The 17,900-nt window shown below is 45.8% G+C and overlaps 1 protein-coding gene across 3 annotated transcripts in view; it reads right to left on the minus strand.

Annotated features, from left to right (window-relative positions):
* The window catches only part of TROAP (trophinin associated protein), a 241,192-nt gene that overhangs the window by 17,849 nt on the left and 205,443 nt on the right, over positions 1-17,900 (minus strand). For 2 of the 3 annotated variants that reach the window (XM_063952683.1, XM_063952681.1), the window contains exons 14-15: positions 16,987-17,049; positions 15,362-15,656 (exon numbers count right to left, since the gene is read on the minus strand). In XM_063952683.1, the coding sequence (XP_063808753.1) occupies positions 15,362-15,656; positions 16,987-17,049 (358 nt within the window). The remainder of the gene's footprint in view (positions 1-15,361; positions 15,657-16,986; positions 17,050-17,900) is intronic. The other variant, XM_063952682.1, reaches the window with a different exon arrangement.

The raw sequence follows: 17,900 nt of genomic DNA on the forward strand, positions 1-17,900 counted from the left end.
GTGATGTTGTCTGACTGGATCAGTACCGGCTGGTTTAGAAGCAGGGGTTTTGCCTGACTTAGGGCATTGTAAATGGCCCTTAGTTCCAGAATATTTATGTGCAGGGAAGTCTCCTGACTTGACCATAGTCCTTGGAAGTTTCTTCCCTGTGTGACTGCTCCCCAGCCTCGAAGGCTGGCATCCGTGGTCACCAGGACCCAGTCCTGTATGCCAAAACTGCGGCCCTCTAGAAGATGAGCACTCTGCAGCCACCACAGTAGAGACACCCTGGTCCTTGGAGACAGGGTTATCAGTTGATGCATCTGAAGATGCGATCCCGACCACTTGTCCAAGAGGTCCCACTGGAAGGTCCTTGCATGGAACCTGCCGAATGGAATTGCTTCGTATGAAGCCACCATTTTTCCCAGGACTCGTGTGCAGTGATGCACCGATACCCGTTTCGGTTTTAGGAGGTCTCTGACTAGAGATGACAGCTCCTCGGCTTTCTCCTGCGGGAGAAACACTTTTTTCAGTTCTGTGTCCAAAATCATCCCCAGGAACAGTAAGCGAGTGGAAGGAACCAGTTGTGACTTTGGAATGTTTAGAATCCAGCCATGCAGTTGTAGCACTTCCCGAGATAGTGCTACTCGGGCCAGTAACTGCTCCCTGGACCTCGCCTTTATAAGGAGATCGTCCAAGTACGGGATAATTAAAACTCCCTTTTTTCGAAGGAGTATCATCATTTCTGCCATTACTTTGGTAAACACCCTCGGTGCCGTGGACAGTCCAAACGGTAGTGTCTGGAATTGGTAATGGCAATCCTGTACCACAAATCTGAGGTACTCCTGGTGAGGAAGGTAAATGGGGACATGCAGGTAAGCATCCTTGATGTCCAGGGATACCATGTAATCCCCCTCGTCCAGGCTTGCAATAACCGCCCTGAGCGATTCCATCTTGAACTTGAAATTTGTTATGTAAGTGTTCAAGGATTTCAAATTTAAAATGGGTCTCACCGAACCGTCCGGTTTCGGTACCACAAACAGTGTGGAATAGTAGCCCCGGCCTTGTTGAAGTAGGGGTACCTTGACTATCACCTGCTGGGAATACAGCTTGTGAATGGCCTCTAGCACAGCCTCCCTGCCAGAGGGAGTTGTCGGTAAGGCCGATTTGAGGAACCGGCGGGGGAGAGGCGCCTCGAATTCCAGCTTGTACCCCTGAGATACTACTTGAAGGATCCAGGGATCCACCCGTGAGCGAGCCCACTGATCGCTGAAATTCTTGAGGCGGCCCCCCACCGTACCTGGCTCCGCCTGTGGAGCCCCACCGTCATGCGGCGGATTTGGAAGACGCGGGGGAGGACTTTTGGTCCTGGGAACCTGCTGTGTGTTGCAGCTTTTTCCCCCTTCCTCTGCCTCTAGACAGAAAGGACCCGCCTTTTCCCCGCCTGTTTTTCTGGGGTCGAAAGGACTGTACTTGGTAATACGGTGCTTTCTTAGGCTGTAAGGGGACATGGGGCAAAAATGCAGACTTCCCAGCTGTTGCTGTGGAAACAAGGTCTGAGAGACCGTCCCCGAATAACTCCTCACCCTTATAAGGCAAAACTTCCATGTGCCTTTTAGAATCTGCATCTCCTGTCCACTGCCGAGTCCATAAGCCTCTCCTAGCAGAAATGGACAATGCACTTATTCTAGATGCCAGCCGGCAGATCTCCCTCTGTGCATCTCTCATGTATAAGACTGAGTCTTTTATATGCTCTATGGTTAGCAATATAGTGTCCCTGTCTAGGGTGTCAATATTTTCCAACAGGGAATCTGACCAAGCAGCAGCAGCACTGCACATCCAGGCTGAAGCAATAGCTGGTCTCAGTATAACACCAGTGTGTGTATATATAGACTTTAGGATAGCCTCCTGCTTTCTATCAGCAGGTTCCTTTAGGGCGGCCGTATCCGGAGACGGTAGTGCCACCTTTTTAGACAAACGTGTGAGCGCTTTATCCACCCTAGGGGGAGTTTCCCAACCTGACCTATCCTCTGGCGAGAAAGGGAACGCCACTAGTAATTTTTTTGAAATCACCAATTTTTTATCGGGGAAAGCCCACGCTTCTTCACACACATCATTCAATTCCTCAGATGGCGGAAAAACTATTCGTAGTTTTTTCTCCCCAAACATAATACCCTTTTTTGAGGTACCTGGGTTTATATCAGAAAGGTGTAATACCTCTTTCATTGCCTCAATCATGCCACAAATGGCCCTAGTGGACATTAAATTTGACTCATCGTCGTCGACACTTGCATCAGTATCCGTGTCGACATCTGTGTCTGCCATCTGAGGTAGTGGTCGTTTCAGGGCCCCTGACGGCCTTTGAATCGTCTGGGCAGGCACAAGCTGAGAAGCCGGCTGTCCCGCATTTTGCATGTCGTCAAATTTTTTATGTAAGGAGTCGACACTTGCACGTAATTCCTTCCATAAGTCCATCCACTCAGGTGTCTGCCCCGCAGGGGGTGACAACACATTTATAGGCATCTGCTCCGCCTCCACATAAGTCTCCTCATCAAACATGACGACACAGCCATACCGACACACCGCACACACACAGGGAATGCTCTTAAAGGAGACAGGACCCCACAAAAGCCCTTTGGGGAGACAGAGAGAGAGTATGCCAGCACACACCAGAGCGCTATAATAATGCAGGGACTAACTGAATTATGACCCTTTATAGCTGCTTATTGTATTAAACTGCGCCTAAATTTAGTGCCCCCCTCTCTTTTTTTACCCTTTCTGTAGAGTAGACTGCAGGGGAGAGTCAGGGAGCTTCCTTCCAGCGGAACTGTGAGGGAAAAATGGCGCCAGTGTGCTGAGAGAGATGGCTCCGCCCCTTTTTCGGCTGACTTTTCTCCTGCTTTTTTCTGTATTCTGGCAGGGGTAATTACCACATATATAGCCTCTGGGGCTATATATTGTGGTTATTTTGCCAGCCAAGGTGTTTTTATTGCTGCTCAGGGCGCCCCCCCCCCCAGCGCCCTGCACCCTCAGTGACCGGAGTGTGAAGTGTGTATGAGGAGCAATGGCGCACAGCTGCAGTGCTGTGCGCTACCTTGGTGAAGACTGAAGTCTTCTGCCGCCGATTTTCCGGACCATGTTCATGCTTCTGGCTCTGTAAGGGGGACGGCGGCGCGGCTCCGGGAACGAACACCAAGGACGGGTCCTGCGGTCGATCCCTCTGGAGCTAATGGTGTCCAGTAGCCTAAGAAGCCCAAGCTAGCTGCAAGCAGGTAGGTTCGCTTCTTCTCCCCTTAGTCCCTCGATGCAGTGAGCCTGTTGCCAGCAGGTCTCACTGTAAAATAAAAAACCTAATTTAAACTTTTTCTAGAAGCTCAGGAGAGCTCCTAGTGTGCAACCAGCTCGGGCCGGGCACAGAAATCTAACTGAGGTCTGGAGGAGGGGCATAGAGGGAGGAGCCAGTGCACACCAGATAGTACCAAATCTTTCTTATAGAGTGCCCAGTCTCCTGCGGAGCCCGTCTATTCCCTATGGTCCTTACGGAGTTCCCAGCATCCACTAGGACGTCAGAGAAATGCTCCTGTGGATAACGATTGTGTATAGTCACTGATGAAACGCGCTAGGGCAGGGCCTCATAACATGTGCATCCCTTGGTGTCTGACTCCAGACTTGGGGATATAGGGGGTCATTCAGAGTTGATCGCTAGCAGAAAATGTTTGCTGTGCAGTGATGATGCAAAAAAAGGCACTTCTGCGCATGCGTATGCGGCCAATGCGCACGCGCGACGTACTTTCACAACGGCCGATGTAGTTTCACACAAGGTCTAGCGAAGCTTTTCAGTCACACTGCTGGTTGCAAAGTGATTGACATGAAGTGGGCGTTTCTGGGTGGCAACTGACCGTTTTCAGGGAGTGGTCGGAAAAACGCAGGCGTGCCAGAAAAAACGCAGGCGTGGCTTGGCGAACGCAGGGCGTGTTCGTAACGTCAAACCAGGAACTGAACAGTCTGAAGTCATCGCAAGCGCTGAGCAGGTCTGAAGCTACTCTGAAACTGCACAAAAAATAAGAATTTACTCACCGGTAATTCTATTTCTCGTAGTCCGTAGTAGATGCTGGGACTCCGTAAGGACCATGGGGAATAGCGGCTCCGCAGGAGACTGGGCACAACTATAAAGAAAGCTTTAGGTCTAACTGGTGTGCACTGGCTCCTCCCACTATGACCCTCCTCCAGACTTCAGTTAGGATACTGTGCCCGGAAGAGCTGACACAATAAGGAAGGATTTAGAATCCCAGGTAAGACTCATACCAGCCACACCAATCACACCGTATAACTCGTGATACAATACCCAGTTAACAGTATGACAACAACTGAGCCTCTCAACAGATGGCTCAACAATAACCCTTTAGTTAAACAATAACTATATACAAGTATTGCAGACAATCCGCACTTGGGATGGGCGCCCATCATCCACTACAGACTACGAGAAATAGAATTACCGGTGAGTAAATTCTTATTTTCTCTGACGTCCTAAGTGGATGCTGGGACTCCGTAAGGACCATGGGGATTATACCAAAGCTCCCAAAACGGGCGGGAGAGTGCGGATGACTCTGCAGCACCGAATGGGCAAACTCTAGGTCCTCCTCAGCCAGGGTGTCAAACTTGTAGAATTTAGCAAATGTGTTTGACCCCGGCCAAGTAGCTGCTCGGCAAAGTTGTAAAGCCGAGACCCCTCGGGCAGCCGCCCAAGAAAAGCCCACCTTCCTCGTGGAATGGGCTTTCACTGATTTAGGATGCGGCAGTCCAGCCACAGAATGTGCAAGCTGAATCGTACTACAGATCCAGCGAGCAATAGTCTGCTTTGAAGCAGGTGCACCCAACTTGTTGGGCGCATACAGGATAAATAGCGAGTCAGTCTTTCTGACTCCAGCTGTCCTGGAAACATAGATTTTCAGGGCCCTGACTACGTCCAACAACTTGGAAGCCTCCAAGTCTGTAGTAGCCGCAGGCACCACGATAGGTTGATTCAGATGAAAAGCTGATACCACTTTAGGAAGAAACTGGGGACCAGTCCTCAATTCTGCCCTATCCATATGGAAAATCAGATAAGGGCTTTTACATGACAAAGCCGCCAATTCTGATACACGAAGCCAAGGCCAACAACATGACCACTTTCCACGTGAGATATTTCAATTCCACGGTTTTAAGTGGCTCAAACCAATGTGACTTTAGGAAATCCAACACCACGTTGAGATCCCAAGGTGCCACTGGAGGCACAAAAAAGGGGGCTGAATATGCAGCACTCCCTTAACAAAAGTCTGAACTTCAGGTAGTGAAGCCAGTTCTCTCTAGAAGAAAATAGATAGAGCCGAAATCTGGACCTTAATGGAACCCAATTTTAGGCCCATAGTCACCCCTGACTGTAGGAAGTGCAGGAAACGGCCCAGCTGAAATTCCTCCGTTGGGGCCTTCCTGGCCTCACACCACGCAACATATTTTCGCCATATGCGGTGATAATGGTTTGCGATTACTTCTTTCTTAGCTTTAATCAGCGTAGGAATGACTTCCTCCGGAATGCCCTTTTCCTTCAGGATCCGGTGTTCAACCGCCATGCCGTCAAACACAGCCGCGGTAAGTCTTGGAACAGACAGGGCCCCTGCTGCAGCAGGTCCTGTCTGAGCGGCAGAGGCCATGGGTCCTCTGACATCATTTCTTGAAGTTCCGGGTACCAAGCTCTTCTTGGCCAATCCGGAACAATGAGTATAGTTCTTACTCCTCTTCTCCTTATTATCCTCGGTACCTTAGGTATGAGAGGAAGAGGAGGGAACACATAAACCGACCGGTACACCCACGGTGTCACTAGAGCATAAAGAAAAAACAGACGGCTGCGCTGAATATCAGGAGGAAGATATAATGTACAGAGAGCCAACGTAAAAAATCACAATATTTATTAATAAAACATGTGATAAATTATGTATCATATAAACCGGTTAATAATTTTAAGAACATTCACTTAACGTGAACTGATGGTCTATTGTGATAGCTCAGCTTTTATGGTGAAAAGTTCCGTGTTCCACTTGTTAAATAGTTGGTAAGTACCAGGTGTAATAATGGAATCCTAGTAGATTCAAGGTCCCACAGTTGAAATTGAAATTCAGTACCTTTCCAAATGGGCTGGTAAGAGCCGAGCGTCCTCGGCTTCAATGTCCTGCAGTGCCCATACACGCTAAGCAGCGGAAAAGGAAAAGACAGTCTCTCTCACCACCCGGTCGTAGCGGCGTGTGTGCTGAAGCCGCGGGTGCTGTAGACGGAGAGTGCAGCGGGGACCACCAAGGTGCACCTGGAAAATTTCACCTGAGCTTGGTACGGATAGGGGCGGGTCCTGACGCGTTTCGTCACGTTCACGTGACTTTCTCGAAGGTAGATACCTGCCTCCTAGGTCATCCGGTATTTAAAGGCTGATTTGATTAGTGTGGACAGGTGTCTGTCATCAGCAAATGTTAAAAACAATGAAAAAGCATGCAACGAAGGCTCTCATGTACTGACATATAACATTAAAGAAAGTTGGCAGAAATGACTAGGTAGAAATACATTTATAATTAACCTATTGGTGTCGGAGACGGACATTGATTTAATATAATATCATACTTTAATATAAAGTATATAATAAGCCATTAAAGATAATGGTTTCAGCTCAGATGTAATAACAGATGTATTAATTCGCAACACCCTTAGTCACCTACTAGCCTCTCCTATAATAAATAGCAGACATTTATCACAAGATACACTGGATAAATTTAATTAACTATATATAGAGACTAGTGTTGAGTTCCACAAATAAATTAAAAAATGTTGGGGGTTTGGAAGGGGCAAATTTAAGGCCCTTAGCCAGAAGTGTGGACTCTGCTGGAGAAATATGGGTGGAGGACAAATTATATTTATTTGTGGAACTCAATACCTATACACGTACTTTAGCACGCAAAAGGTACTTTGCAACTAAGAATTTGACTAAACGTAAACTTGATGGTACACCGATCCTATTAGATGATCAAGATAGAGTAGGCGTAGATATGCTGGAATCCTTACTCCTTGAAAACAATACTTTAGACTCTGGGGTACAGATCTATAATCAAAGTCGTACCAATGAACGTAATCTCAAATTTAGAAATAAATCGCAATTCTATCCGTTACACCACAGGAGCCCTGCTATTGATATATTTTATAAGAAAACACTGGATGATTTCAATAGTCTATGTAAGAAAGAATCAAAAAGATTTAAATATAGACATAATTTAACAGTCCAGGAGAGATTGGCTTTACAAAAACTTGCCAGTGACCCCTCCCTTGTCATCAAGTCGGCAGACAAGGGAGGAGGTATTGTCATTCAAAACACTGAGGATTACTTAACAGAGGCTCTTAGGCAACTTAATGACAGGAACACATATGTCAAATTACCAACCAATCCTGCACTTGATTTTCACAGATCACTATCTATTATAGTTAAAGATGCCTTAGATAAAGGCATCATAACTAAGGAAGAATTTAGATATCTCATTCCCACACACCCTGTCACTCCTACTTATTATCATTTACCCCAAATTCACAAATCCCTCACTGCACCCCCAGGTCGACCAATTATCTCTGGTGTAGGGTCCCTCACCTCTAATTTATCACACTTTGTTGATCATTTTTTACAACCACTTGCCTCTTCTTTACGTTCTCACATCAAGGATACTACATGTTTTCTAAATGATATTTCAAACATTAATTGGAAAAGTTCATATTTTTTTATGACCTGCGATGTGCAGGCACTATATTCTAATATTCCGCATAAGAGAGGTCTCTCTACGATAGCAGAATCTCTCTCTAAAACAAGTATGATCGATTCAGAGTTACAAAAATTCATACTGGATTCAATAAATTTTATAGTTTCTCATAATTTTTTTGTATTTAATAAAGAATATTATTTACAGATACTTGGGACGGCCATGGGGACGAGGTTCGCGCCGAGCTTCGCTAACCTATACATGGGTGCCTTTGAGGAGGAGCATGTGTGGGGGCGGAGCTTTGGCGCGGACCTCGTCTACTATGGCCGTTATATAGACGACATGTTTTTTATCTTTGATGGTGATATATCCTTATCCTCAGATTTGATCACCTCTTTAAATAATAACAGTTATAATTTATTTTTCACTGGTACTGCGCACCAATCATCTATCACCTTTCTGGATATCTCACTTGATATAATTGAGGGCAATATATCCACAAAAACGTTTCGCAAAGAGGTTGACACTCTAAACTTTATCCACTATAGAAGTTCACACCACAAGTCATGGTTGAACAGTGTCCCTTTTGGACAATTTAGACGCATTAAGCGTAACTGCAGCAATAGAGTGGATTATCAATTACAAGCAGATGAATTATCTAAATCCTTCTGCAATCGTGGCTATCCAGCAAGATTGATTGAAACAGCACGGGAGAGAACGGATGCTTTAGATAGAAGGGATCTTCTGAAAACAAAAACTCATATATGTAAATTTGCACAAGATCAGCCACATTTCATGTCACAGTTTAACTGTGCTTCCTCTAAGATTAGAAATATCATCTGCAATAATTACTCTATTCTTCTTACAGATCAGATCCTTAGATCTGAACTGAAAGATACTCCTTCAGTGATATTTAGAAAATCTAATAATCTACAGCAACAACTTGCTCCTAGCCTCTTTGTTGATAGAAGACTCACTAATGAGAGTTCAACATCAGCTGGCAATACACAGTGGCTCCCGAAAATAGTAGGGTGTTTCAAATGTGGTGCTAAACAATGTATCACATGTTCATATATTCAGAATAATACAAAAAGCTTTGGTGCTTCAGACTCATCTGAATTTGAGATATGTTCTCATATTAATTGCAATAGTTCCTTTGTCATTTATATATTGGTTTGCAAATGCAACTTAATGTATGTAGGTAGAACAACCCGTAAACTTAGGACGAGGTTCCTTGAGCATAGACGTAACATCCAAAAGGGCCTAATATTTCATAGTGTCTCTAGACATTTTTTAGAAAAGCATCATAAAAACCTGGATGACATACAATTAGTGGGCATAGAGATCATTAAACCCACAACACGGGGGGGAGATAGATATAGAAAACTATGTCTTAGGGAAAACTATTGGATACATAAATTAAGAACACTTACACCAGAAGGGCTCAATGAAAGCATCGAATTTGATCTTTCATGAAAACTTATCTTTACTGGGCACCCGGTGCTTTTGACTCTCCGATATTACACTTGAGTGATATCTGTGAAGACTGTTTAATAACTTCTAGTATTGAAACTATCCCCCCCCCCCGACCTTCGTGCATATATATTAATTTAACATCCATAGTGCATATTCATATGAAATAAAATATCTGTATCATGAATACGCACTTAGGTATTATCTGTCTGGTTATGATACTTTGAAACATCCAGAGTATTTTGAAGGAAGTCCATCTGCAATATATTATCATTTTTATGTGTAGGACTCTTCATTTTCATGTTTATATTTCTTTTTAGTTTTATCATCTATCCATTATAAATATAGCACAACTAAGAAGATACATTTATTTATTTATTATATTGATAATGATGTTGCATATAAAGGATTTCTAATCACTAATAAGATCTATCTATAGACTTTGGAATATGTCCTTCTATGAGATATACATCTGTCAGATTATCCTCACCCTTGTTAGAAAATATTGAAACAAGTAAACTATTGTGTCAATCTCTCAGTCTGTCTCCTATACAAACCTCAGACTCAGTGGCGCATCAAGTTAGAGGACAGATTAGAATCTTAGAGTTCGAATCATGTCAATACCAATATATTAAAGTCTTCCCTTTTTGGTCCGATTTTTTATGTAGATGTGATATATATATAAATACATATATTTTTTTCTCTTGATTAAACTCCTTTAGCGTAAGACGGCACCACTAGTCTCTATATATAGTTAATTAAATTTATCCAGTGTATCTTGTGATAAATGTCTGCTATTTATTATAGGAGAAGCTAGTAGGTGACTAAGGGTGTTGCGAATTAATACATCTGTTATTACATCTGAGCTGAAACCATTATCTTTAATGGCTTATTATATACTTTAATATAAAGTATGATATTATATTAAATCAATGTCCGTCTCCGACACCAATAGGTTAATTATAAATGTATTTCTACCTAGTCATTTCTGCCAACTTTCTTTAATGTTATATGTCAGTACATGAGAGCCTTCGTTGCATGCTTTTTCATTGTTTTTAACATTTGCTGATGACAGCCACCTGTCCACACTAATCAAATCAGCCTTTAAATACCGGATGACCTAGGAGGCAGGTATCTACCTTCGAGAAAGTCACGTGAACGTGACGAAACGCGTCAGGACCCGCCCCTATCCGTACCAAGCTCAGGTGAAATTTTCCAGGTGCACCTTGGTGGTCCCCGCTGCACTCTCCGTCTACAGCACCCGCGGCTTCAGCACACACGCCGCTACGACCGGGTGGTGAGAGAGACGGCCTTTTCCTTTTCCGCTGCTTAGCGTGTATGGGCACTGCAGGACATTGAAGCAGAGGACGCTCGGCTCTTACCAGCCCATTTGGAAAGGTACTGAATTTCAATTTCAACTGTGGGACCTTGAATCTACTAGGATTCCATTATTACACCTGGTACTTACCAACTATTTAACAAATGGAACACGGAACTTTTCACCATAAAAGCTGAGCTATCACAATAGACCATCAGTTCACGTTAAGTGAATGTTCTTAAAATTATTAACCGGTTTATATGATACATAATTTATCACATGTTTTATTAATAAATATTGTGATTTTTTACGTTGGCTCTCTGTACATTATATCTTCCTCCTGATATTCAGCGCAGCCGTCTGTTTTTTCTTTATGCTATTTCCATAATACTACACATAGTATTCCGGCAAGCGCAGCCTATCAGGAATAGAAAATTGTGGTTATTCAACTTTATGAAATATTTATGGTTATCATTTTTTTGATGATTAGGCGCTCGTCTGTTGCAGTTTGGTGTCAGTAGAGCGTCCACAGCTATCGCCTGCGGGTCTCTTGACCTGGCGCAATATCTTTCTAGCTTTTTGTTGAGGCGGGACGCCATCATGTCCACCTGTGGCCTTTCCCAACGGTTTACAATCAGTTGGAAGACTTCTGGATGAAGTCCCCACTCTCCCGGGTGGAGGTCGTGCCTGCTGAGGAAGTCTGCTTCCCAGTTGTCCACTCCCGGAATGAACACTGCTGACAGTGCTAACACGTGATTTTCCGCCCATCGGAGAATCCTTGTGGCTTCTGCCATCGCCGTCCTGCTTCTCGTGCCGCCCTGTCTGTTTACATGGGCAACCGCCGTGATGTTGTCTGACTGGATAAGTACCGGCTGGTTTTGAAGCAGGGGTTTTGCCTGACTTAGGGCATTGTAAATGGCCCTCAGCTCCAGAATATTTATGTGCAGGGAAGTCTCCAGACTTGACAATAGTCCTTGGAAGTTTCTTCCCTGTGTGACTGCCCCCCAGCCTCGAAGGCTGGCATCCGTGGTCACCAGGACCCAGTCATGTATGCCGAATCTGCGGCCCTCTTGAAGATGAGCACTCTGCAGCCACCACAGCAGAGACACCCTGGTCCTTGGAGACAGGGTTATCAGCCGATGCATCTGAAGATGCGATCCGGACCACTTGTCCAACAGGTCCCACTGAAAGGTTCTTGCATGGAACCTGTCGAATGGAATTGCTTCATAGGAAGCTACCATCTTTCCCAGGATCCGCGTGCAGTGATGCACCGACACCTGTTTTGGTTTTAGGAGGCCTCTGACTAGAGATGACAGCTCCTTGGCCTTCTCCTCCGGGAGAAACACTTTTTTCTGTTCTGTGTCCAGAACCATCCCCAGGAACAGCAGACGTGTCGTAGGGACCAGCTGTGACTTTGAAATATTTAGAATCCAGCCGTGCTGTTGTAGCACCTCCCGAGATAGTGCTACCCCGACCAACAACTGCTCCCTGGACCTCGCCTTTATCAGGAGATCGTCCAAGTACGGGATAATTAAAACTCCCTTCTTTCGAAGGAGTATCATCATTTCGGCCATTACCTTGGTAAAGACCCTCGGAGCCGTGGATAGACCGAACGGCAACGTCTGGAATTGGTAATGACAATCCTGTACCACAAATCTGAGGTACTCCTGGTGAGGATGGTAAATGGGGACATGCAAGTAAGCATCCTTGATGTCCAGTGATACCATGTAATCCCCCTCGTCCAGGCTTGCAATAACCGCCCTGAGCGATTCCATCTTGAACTTGAATTTTTTTATATACGTGTTAAAGGATTTCAAATTTAAAATGGGTCTCACCGAACCGTCCGGTTTCGGTACCACAAACATTGTGGAATAGTAACCCCGTCCTTGTTGAAGTAGGGGCACCTTTACTATCACCTGCTGGGAATACAGCTTGTGAATCGCCTCTAACACTGCCTCCCTGCCTGAGGGAGTTGTTGGCAAGGCAGATTTGAGGAAACGGCGGGGGGGGGGGGGGGGGGAGACGTCTCGAATTCCAGCTTGTACCCCTGAGATACTACTTGAAAGATCCAGGGATCCACCCGTGAGCGAGCCCACTGATCGCTGAAATTTTTGAGACTGGCCCCCACCGTACCTGGCTCCGCCTGTGGAGCCCCAGCGTCATGCTGTGGACTTAGAGGAAGCGGGGGAGGACTTTTGCTCCTGGGAACTGGCTGTATGCTGCAGCTTTTTCCCTCTACCTCTGCCTCTGGGCAGAAAGGACGCGCCTTTAACCCGCTTGCCCTTATTGGGCCGAAAGGACTGTACCTGATAATACGGTGCTTTCTTTGGCTGTGAGGGAACATGGGGTAAAAATGTAGACTTCCCAGCTGTTGCTGTGGAAACGAGGTCCGAGAGACCATCCCCGAACAACTCCTCACCCTTATAAGGCAAAACTTCCATGTGCCTTTTAGAATCTGCATCTCCTGTCCACTGCCGAGTCCATAACCCTCTCCTGGCAGAAATGGACATTGCACTTATTTTAGATGCCAGCCGGCAAATATCCCTCTGTGCATCCCTCATGTAGAAGAGTGCGTCTTTAATATGCTCTACGGTTAGCAATATAGTGTCCCTGTCTAGGGTATCAATATTTTCCGACAGGGAATCTGACCACGCAGCTGCAGCACTGCACATCCATGCTGAAGCAATAGCTGGTCTCAGTATAACACCTGTGTGTGTATATATAGACTTCAGGATAGCCTCCTGCTTTCTATCAGCAGATTCCTTCAGGGCGGCCGTATCCGGAGACGGTAGTGCCACCTTCTTTGACAAGCGTGTGAGCGCTTTATCCACCCTAGGGGATGTTTCCCAACGTGACCTATCCTCTGGCGGGAAAGGGTACGCCATTAGTAACCTCTTAGAAACTACCAGTTTCTTATCGGGGGAAGCCCTCGCTTCTTCACACACTTCATTTAATTCCTCAGATAGAGGAAAAACAACTGGTAGTTTTCTCTCTCCAAACATAATACCCTTTTTTGTGGTACCCGGGGTAACAGAAATATGCAACACATTTTTAATTGCCTCAATCATATAACGTTTGGCCCTATTGGAAGATACATTAGTCTCATCGTCGTCGACACTGGATTCAGTATCCGTGTCGACATCTGTGTCTGCCATCTGAGGTAGCGGGCGTTTTAGAGCCCCTGATGGCTTTTGAGACGCCTGGGCAGGCACAGGCTGAGAAGCCGGCTGTCCCATATTTGGTATGTCGTCAAACCTTTTATGCAAGGAGTCGACGCTGTCGCGTAATTCCTTCCACAGAACCATCCACTCAGGTGTCGACCCCGCAGGGGGTGACATCACATTTATCGGCATCTGCTCCGCCTCCACATAAGCCTCCTCATCAAACATGTCGACACAGCCGTACCGACACACCGCAAACACACAGGGAATGCTCTGACAGAGGACAGGACCCCACAAAGCCCTTTGGGGAGACAGAGAGAGAGTATGCCAGCACACAACAGAGCGCTACATAACACAGGGATCCCACTATAAATGTGTTTTTTCCCTTATAGCTGCTTATAATATATATATATATATATATATATACTGCGCCTAAATTTAGTGCCCCCCCTCTCTTTTTTACCCTTATGTAGCTTGACACTGCAGGGGAGAGCCAGGGAGCGTCCTTCCAGCGGAGCTGTGAGGGAAAAATGGCGCCAGTGTGCTGAGGGAGATGGCCCCGCCCCTTTTCCGGCGGACTTCTCCCGCTTTTTCTGGAATTCTGGCAGGGGTATTTTTACACCTATATAGCCTTCCTGACTATATATGGTGTAGATTTGCCAGCCAAGGTGTATTATATTGCCCTCAGGGCGCCGCCCCCCCCCCCCCCCCCCCCCCCCCAGCGCCCTGCACCCATCAGTGACCGGAGTGTGAGGTGTGCATGAGGAGCAATGGCGCACAGCTGCAGTGCTGTGCGCTACCTTGTTGAAGACATAAGTCTTCTACCGCCGATTTTCCGGAACACTTCTTGCTTCTGGCTCTGTAAGGGGGCCGGCGGCGCGGCTCCGGGACCGAACGATCGAAGTCGGGTCCGGTGTTCGATCCCTCTGGAGCTAATGGTGTCCAGTAGCCTAAGAAGCCCAAGCTACCACCAGTTAGGTAGGTTCGCTTCTTCTCCCCTTAGTCCCTCGCTGCAGTGAGACTGTTGCCAGCAGATCTCACTGTAAAATAAAAAACCTAAAATATACTTTCTTTCTAGGAGCTCAGGAGAGCCCCTAGTGTGCATCCAGCTCAGCCGGGCACAAGATTCTAACTGAAGTCTGGAGGAGGGTCATAGTGGGAGGAGCCAGTGCACACCAGTTAGACCTAAAGCTTTCTTTATAGTTGTGCCCAGTCTCCTGCGGAGCCGCTATTCCCCATGGTCCTTACGGAGTCCCAGCATCCACTTAGGACGTCAGAGAAATATTTTGTAGCCGCTGTGCGTTCCTGTCGTTCGCACTTCTGCGAAGCTAAAATACACTCCCATTGCGGGGCGGCATAGCGTATGCACGGCTCCTAAAAACAGCCATCAAGCGATCAACTCGGAATGACCCCCATAGAGTGACAGGAACCAGAACTTCAGTGGGAACTTCTTAAAGGGCTCAAAGTTGTACAGCAATCTCTATATCCACGGTTCCAGTGTCCGTGTCCTCCCCTCAATGGATCAAAGAAGACACATAATGAACGTGTTTCAGGGTGTTGCAGGAACAGTGAACATTTGCAAAATTTGTATTTCAGAATAATGAATGTTGTGAGTGACATGGCAGGGGGTACACACAGAACCAAACGACACTGGACACATTGCTTACCTAAAGTGTTAGACTGCAGAGCTTTTACAGCTGGGTGGGAGAGAAAGGAGAGTGGCAGAGAGGTCTTCACAAAAGACACACTGTTGGAAGGTGGCTGTGGTGTGTCACTAGTATTTAGATGTGATAAAGGTGCAAGGTGCTGGTTCTTGTGCAAAGGAAAATCCTGAGAATACCCAGCTCCATCAGCAGGAGTGACTGTGGTCTCAGAAAGAACCATTTGCTGCTGCTGCTGTTGTAAATTAGCTGGAGAGTTGTCAAACATCTTCAAGGGATCAGATGATTCATTTAGTTCCTGCTTAGAGACATAAGGCAACGTATTACATATACACTAACATCTTGGGGTAAATTTACAAAAGATAAAATTTTAGATCAAACTAAAATTAGAGTGTTTCAGGGTCTAGATTCCTTATTAACGAACAGCCTATTTAAAAAATAGATTTTAAAACTGATGTACTGCAGTCAGATTTTTTTTTGTGTGTCTAAAGTCAGTTTGTCAGTTCCAGTCAAAATTAACTGCATATAGGGCCTAATTCAGACCTGATCGTAGCAGCAAATGTTAGCAGATGAGTAAAACCATGTGCACTGCAGGGGGGGCAGATATAAAATGTGTAGAGAGAGTTAGATTTGGGTGGGGTGTGTTCAAACTGAAATCTAAATTGCAGTGTAAAAATAAAGCACCCAGTATTAACCCTGCACAGAAACAATATAACCCACCCAAATCTGCCAACAAATTTGCTGCTACTATCAACTCTGAATTACCCCCATAGACATTTAAATATGTGAAAAATCAACTACCACTTCCTATTGGTTTTCTATTGGACAAAATATACCACATGCAAGAAGATGCTGTGGTTTCTCTAATTCTTGTTTGCACAGATCCACAATGGTGGGGTGCCTGCGTTGACGGACGCTATGGTGATCACCGCTGGGATTGTACATGTTGAGGATGTGCGAAATGATGGCAAAAAACAAACACACACGCAACCCAAAAAAACAGCAGCCATGAAAAACACAGACGCCCACTGGTGCCATCGCAAAGGCATAGCAACCGAGTACACATTCCCAGCTCACACGCAGATCCTCTGATAATCATCAGCTAGAGTAAATAAACGGCCATGCAGCAAGACTAAACAGATGCCGGAACCATGCTGTTTGAGTACAGATTAGGCAGGCGCAGCCAGCGATAGGCCCCAATACAGAAGCGACATGCCTGCATTCGTTGCCACCAATTCCCCCATTAACGCCTACAAACGGTGTATGACTGTCAATCACTCTGCGTAAAGGTAAGCTCTGCAAGCGGCATCGGTATTAGACTTTAGCACATGCACAGTGTGAAGCATATGCAATTTATTAATCAGTACAAAGCTGAAAGCTCCTGCATTCAAAGACGTCCAGCTGCTAACATAGGAGGCCATAGACAGATGGGCTGGTGCAGGTTTCAATGATGCATCAGACGGAAATGCACTGTACTAGGATGCTGCAAGAGGCATCTCAGTTCTTTAAAACCTGGAAGTGCAACTACAGAAAAATGCCAACTCAGAGTTGGGCCCCATGTGTTTTTGTTTTCCTTTTAAAATGCATGCAAATACCCTTACACCTTTTCTAGCATTCAACATGAGCTTTACCTTTTTCTTGTCTCCTTGTCCTGGACTTTCACCATCTAAGAATAGCCGCACTGCCACTTGCTCCTGCAGCAGAAATAATAAGATTTTACTCACCGGTAAATCTATTTCTCGTAGTCCGTAGTGGATGCTGGGACTCCGTAAGGACCATGGGGAATAGCGGCTCCGCAGGAGACTGGGCACAACTAAAATAAGATTTTACTTACCGATAAATCTATTTCTCGGAGTCCGTAGTGGATGCTGGGGTTCCTGAAAGGACCATGGGGAATAGCGGCTCCGCAGGAGACAGGGCACAAAAAGTAAAGCTTTTCCGATCAGGTGGTGTGCACTGGCTCCTCCCCCTATGACCCTCCTCCAGACTCCAGTTAGGTACTGTGCCCGGACGAGCGTACACAATAAGGGAGGATTTTGAATCCCGGGTAAGACTCATACCAGCCACACCAATCACACCGTACAACTTGTGATCTAAACCCAGTTAACAGTATGATAACAGCGGAGCCTCTGAAAGATGGCTTCCTTTAACAATAACCCGAATTAGTTAACAATAACTATGTACAACTTATGCAGATAATCCGCACTTGGGATGGGCGCCCAGCATCCACTACGGACTCCGAGAAATAGATTTATCGGTAAGTAAAATCTTATTTTCTCTATCGTCCTAGTGGATGCTGGGGGTTCCTGAAAGGACCATGGGGATTATACCAAAGCTCCCAAACGGGCGGGAGAGTGCGGATGACTCTGCAGCACCGAATGAGAGAACTCCAGGTCCTCCTTAGCCAGAGTATCAAATTTGTAAAATTTTACAAACGTGTTCTCCCCTGACCACGTAGCTGCTCGGCAAAGTTGTAATGCCGAGACCCCTCGGGCAGCCGCCCAAGATGAGCCCACCTTCCTTGTGGAGTGGGCCTTTACAGATT

The sequence above is a fragment of the Pseudophryne corroboree genome, chromosome 2 (genome assembly GCF_028390025.1).
Source record: "Pseudophryne corroboree isolate aPseCor3 chromosome 2, aPseCor3.hap2, whole genome shotgun sequence".
Taxonomy (NCBI): Eukaryota; Metazoa; Chordata; class Amphibia; order Anura; family Myobatrachidae; genus Pseudophryne; species Pseudophryne corroboree.